We start from the raw sequence: 6,000 nt of genomic DNA, 5'->3' as shown, positions 1-6,000 counted from the left end.
TTATTTATTTTTTTTCCTTAAAAACCCTTTTCAAAGAAGTGACTACCTATTTTTTTTTATTTCAAATTATTATTATTTCATTTCATTTTATTTAATTTATTAATTTTAATTTTATTTTAATTTTATTATTTTATTATTTTTTTAAAAAAATATGTTTAAAAAATTATTGATAAAATTTTATATATAAATAAAAACATTTTTTTTCCCTAATATATAAAATTATTTTTTATCAAAAAAAAAATTATTTTTTTATATATAAATTTAATAATATTTCTTGAAATCATCTTTCATTTTAAATTATAATTTTTGAAAGAAAAAAAATAAATATTTTTTTATATAATAAAATTAAATGTCATTGAATCTTCTTGGGCAAAGGGTCGTTAAGATTATGCAAAATATAATCTGCGAGATGAAGATAACGTTATTCTATTATATCATCCTGGTTCATTATTCCTTCCTAACCGGAAATGTGGAGAAAGTGGGAGCCGAACTTATGCTGATAAGGGCCCAGTGCGAATCCCATTGCATTTACCAGCTGGGTTACGACAATTCTACCAAGAATTCTAAGGTTTATTTATTTAAATTTTTTGAAACAAAAATACTTAATATATTCAACTAAATTTTTCTGTTCTTTCTTTTCGGGAAACGCCGTAAAAATTAACTTCATTTATAATAAGAGATTTGTGGGTCTTTAAAAGGTGTATACGTAATTATTGTATTGTATAATAATAATAATCTTTATCATTTTAAACAACACTTTCTTACAAAAACTCATTTTTAAAAAACTACAATAATTTGTGTTTTATTAAAGCAAAATTAATAAGTTCATATTCTTTATAGAGGTTTTAAAAAAAAGATGACTTCTATATAAGATACTTCACTGTATAAAACCTAGTCAATGTTTTAGCCAGAAAAATATTGCCCCTAAGTCTCGAGATATCGATAATCATATGTTCTAGACCTTTGTTCCTTCTATGAGCAGAATCTTCAGAACTTACGTAATATTTTTTTCTGAATAAAATATTAAGTTAGACGTTTTTAACCGTTTAACAACACTAGTAAAACCGATTTCTTTACTAAATCACTCAGGCCCTATAGACTTGTAAAATATTATTTTATTATTTTTGACATTTCATATTTTTTTTTAAAGGGCTAAAGAGGGGAAAATTAGGTCATTTTCTTTAAAGAACAACGAGACAAGATAATATTATTTATATATATTTTATTTTTATCATAAGATAAGATACTATTTTCACATGTATATATTAGGTTAGTTTATTATAATAATTTTTTTTTTTAAAATTAACTTCTCTTTAAACCAAAATAAATTCACATTATATTATATATATAAAAGGAAGAGAAAAAAAATTTACCTTTACAATTTATATAAAATAAAGACGTGATATTTTTATCGAAAATTAAAGTTATTTTAAATAGGACCACCGCACCATCAAAAAATATTATCAGAAGGTTATTATATAAATGTATACATTAGATAGAGTTAAGTTAATGTTGTTATATCTTTCCTTTATAGTAAATAAATAAATACACCTATATAATTTGTTATGTTATTTTATTTTATATTTTTACTTTACTTTTTGACGTCGTAAGAGAGAGAGATTAGATAGATGAAATAGGGAATCTAGTTTTTTTTTAGAAATGAAGAAGGAACGATAAAGGTAAGAAAGAAAAAGTTAAATATATCCAGAAAAAATGTTACCGTAAGTTCTGAAGATTTTGCTCATAGAAAGAACAAAGGTCTAGAACTTATATTATCCACATCTCGAGCTTGTTTCTAAGAATCGGCTCAAAACGAACCGTTTAACAACACTAGCTATAATTGTATGAATATTTTTGAAGAAAAAAATTTAATTAATCAATTATATTGAACTGTTTATTGAAAACAGAAACACGGGCTAAAACGAATTCTTTGTCAAAGTAAAAATATTTAATATACATCTTATTGCTTCGAAGTGTCGAAGAAATGTGGGTGAGTAATAAGAATGCGGCATTCGGAGGACCTAACAGATAATTCCGGTTAACGACAGGAATATAGGGAACAGACAGGAAGAAAGCTAACTATTCGTAATGAATGCAGGGATTTATGTATATATATATTTGAAGCCTTTTTTTTATATCGATTTTTTTTAAATATTAAATCTCACCAATATCACACTTAAATAAAAAAATATTTGTATATATTTTTTTTTTGCCATTTTTATCCATAAAATATTTATATTTTATGTATTTATAATAAATGATAATTTTAAAACTATTTATAAAAGTAAAAATATTTTCATAAAATATCACATTATGAAATTTGTAAAGTCTATTTTTCGAGAAAGAAGGAAAAGGGGGAGGGGTGAAATAATATTTTTCTATCTCCCATATACCATATAACTCATTAATAGGAGTTTATAGTCCGGTTTAGATCTTTTATAAAACTTCGGGTAGTGGCTGAATACGAGAAAAAAACAGATGGGTGGTTAAAACCGATGACACCTCTAAAAAATTAGTGCATATGAGACTTCGTTTGTATCATATACTTAATGTTTTTTTTTACCGGCAATGCGCTATTTTTTCAACTTTAAATCACTTTTTTGAGTTGGGTTTTTTTAAAAAAAATTTAACATCTGATTTTACCGGAAGTATATTCAATCATGTTTGGAGCTGTTAACTTTTCAATCATTTATAATTTATATATAAAAAATATATATAGAAAATCGAAATATAAATTATATCAAATTTAAAGTTCTTGGGAAAAGATTTGAAATTCATAGGATGAGTATTCCATGGCGGCACATACATTTCCGGTTAATATCCGATCTTTAAATTTAAAAAAAAAACTCGCTCAAAAAATGATTTTTAAAGTAGCAAATTAAGTAACACATTGTCGCAAAAAACACATTCACGCTAACTTATATATAAATATGTAATTAATAATGATAAATTATCCTATAATTATTAATATAGAAGAACAAAGGCAAATTATAAATGATATGGAGGATATTATTTTTTTTTTGAAATTTGAAAATAGGCATTCCCTCTTGGAATAAAAAGGGGAAAATTATGTTATAACCGGAAATGGAAGGGAATCGGAAATCGTACAATTCTAAATTATTTGTACCGATCTGATTCGAGCGGGAAAAATATTCAAGCATCTATAGAGTAAAACCTTCACTAAGTGTTGTTGAATAGGATCGATTTGAGCCGATTTTTAAAAAACGGCGCTAACTTCCATATTTTAGCCCAGAAAAAAAATATCGCTCAAAGCCTCGAAATTCCGCTGATAGATGTCTAAAAAACCTTTTATGCCAAAAACTATGAGAGTAAAAATCTTCAGAGCGTGCGTAATATTTTTTATGGATATAATATTGAGTTAGCCGCTTTTAAAATCGCCTCGAAACTAACCTTTACTGTAAATTTCGGTCACCTTTTTACTCATGAATGTCACAATGGAAAGATTTGACATTGGAAATCAGAACCTAAAAATAAAAATAGAAAACAAATATATATATATAAAAAAGAAATTAATAATAATTAGGAATCACGAAATCATGAAATCAATTTAATCCTTTATTCAAAATTATAACATTATCAAATTAACAAATTATATAGTAAAAATAATAAAAAAAAGACAAAGAAAAATAAAATAAAAATAAAATACAAAAAGTTAATAATTAAAAAAAGATCCCTTTGTATGGTAAAAATTGGCCTTTTTATACTCTTTTCAATCTTCTTTATAACTAATATTCATAACTATTCAAATATATATTTTTATCACGCGTTATAATAATAAATCCAAGAGAATTCTTTATGCAAATTAAATATAAAGTACAACAAAATCCAAAAGAATTCTTTATGCAAATTAAATCTAACATTTACAACAATGAAATACATGGAATACATTCCCGCTCAAAATCAGATGTTTCCGGTTTTTAAAATTTTCCCCTTTAATAAATGAATTTTTAAAAACCCCGCGAATTCCATACAACCCCCCTCCCCATTTTTAATAAGTAAATTGAATTAAAGATAAATATAAAATTAAATATACATTGTATATTCCAATTAATTCTTTACGATTTTTTTTTTTGTTTTGGCTTTTCCTTAAATAAATTTTTTTCTTTTCTTTTTAGCTTTCATCTTTTTCTATTGGTGAGCTCCTATCTCTTTTATCTATAACTTTATGAGCCAATATGAAGAAATGATTTATTGGACAAGTATCCTAGCCACCCGGATGTCCAAGCCTGTCAGTGACCGGGGTGACATTTCTAAACTCAGAAATTCATTGTATCATATGTCTTCACACATCAGTCATCGGAATAAAAACGTGAACCGTTCCTTATCAGGATTGAACCGGATACCTTCCGCTTCCAAGCACATACACCATAAACCCCTCCAGCGATTTTTCTTTAAAATAATTAAAATTTAATATTATTTTTATTTATATATAACAATTATTACTTTTATTAAAAAACAACCAAAATTATTGAATTTGAAATAAGAAATAAACTTTATTTTAATACGATACACTCTCTATCTATCTTATGCTACTAACTTTTCGATTCCAATCCCAGGGGAAAAAAAATAGATATATAAAAAGAAAATAATTTTTTATTAAAGATATTTGGTTATATAAATTATACATTTACAAATTATTATTTCATTTTTTTATTAAAAATATTAAAAAATAACGTTAATTTATTATATAAAAAAAAAATAATAAATTCATTTTTTTCGTTAAAGATGGTTTATATTTCTTTTTAGCTTTCACCTTTTTCTGGCGGTAAGCTCCTTCAATATCTCTCTCCACTTTACCATATTCATGCTATATCTCTTTTATATACTTCTTCATATTGCCTCTAACTTTATGGCCCCATTTAGCCTTCCTCTTTTACGTTTACCCATTACTTCCAAACTCTCAACCTTATTTCCTATGTAGTTCATAGGCCTTCTCATTGTGTGCCCAGTTTACCATTATCTTAGTCTTAATGGGCACTACCTTTAAACTTCTTAGTATTCTTGTACTTCGCACCTTATCCTTTCTTGGTACCCCAGCAATCATCCTTAGCTTTCTCATCTCCATAGTTCGTAGACTTCCCTCGTCTGTAGTTGGCCATGTTTCCGAACTATATAGAATAAATGTTGGTGGTTCAGTAAATTTTCCCCTTCAATTTGTATAGAGCACTCCAGATAAAGATCTTCACTTTAACTACCCTTGATTAATTTTACTCTTCATCTCTTTCTCTATTGTGCCGTTTATGTGTGCTTGGAAACAGAAGGTCCCAGGTTAGTAAAAATTTTCAGGTTTTTTCGTCGATGGCTGAATGTGTAAAGACATATGGTAAAATGAAATTCGGAGCGTAGAGTTGACATCCAGGTCACTGACAGGCTTGGACAGTCGGGTGCTAGGATACCTGTCCAATAAACAAAATGAAGGATACAAAAGAAAATATAAAGATGGTTTAAATATACTTTAAAGTAAAAATTACGTGTTATTTTTTTGTTTATCCTAATTATTAGGATAATTCAATTTTTATTATTTCTTTTAAAGAGATTAAGTGATAAAAAAAAGTATATAGATAAATAAACTAGTCCGGCAAGTAGTTGATATGTATTTGATATACCAAACATTTTTTTTTAAAAAATATTTACATAAAAATGAAAGTGGGAACTTAATGAAAATTATTTTTTAATCTATAATTAAATATTTACGATCGAAGATTTCTCCAGATATCAAGATCTTCCGACTCCACTAGGGTTATGATTGATCACGTTTTTTTTTTGAAGCGAGTAATTTCTACGATGTTATTTACAGGTCTATATCTACTTTCTCCTTAGGCTTTTTTTTTGACCTCAGTCTCAGAGATCTCTTGGACTCTGTTTCACAGAAGCAGATATTCAGATCCATAAGAAAAAGAAGTGAGATGTATTAAAAACTTTGAAAACACTTGGTTAATAAAAGAAATCTAATCTGATCATTTCCTCCAGAGTTAACAT

The 6,000-nt window shown here is 26.3% G+C and overlaps 1 protein-coding gene across 1 annotated transcript in view; it reads left to right on the top strand.

Moving 5' to 3' along the window:
- The first annotated feature begins 310 nt into the window (after positions 1–310).
- Positions 311–6,000, top strand: part of LOC135923512 (uncharacterized) — a 28,746-nt gene continuing 23,056 nt past the window's right edge. Inside the window, exon 1 of the mRNA XM_065458310.1 lies at positions 311–568. Coding sequence (XP_065314382.1) covers positions 350–568 — 219 coding nt within the window. The 5' untranslated portion in view covers positions 311–349. The remainder of the gene's footprint in view (positions 569–6,000) is intronic.

Source organism: Gordionus sp. m RMFG-2023, chromosome 2 (genome assembly GCF_954871325.1).
Source record: "Gordionus sp. m RMFG-2023 chromosome 2, tfGorSpeb1-WG-v2, whole genome shotgun sequence".
In the NCBI taxonomy this organism is placed as follows: Eukaryota; Metazoa; Nematomorpha; class Gordioida; order Chordodea; family Parachordodidae; genus Gordionus; species Gordionus sp. m RMFG-2023.
The sequence above is the reverse complement of the archived record's forward strand: the minus strand, read 5'-3'. Positions and strand labels throughout refer to the sequence as shown.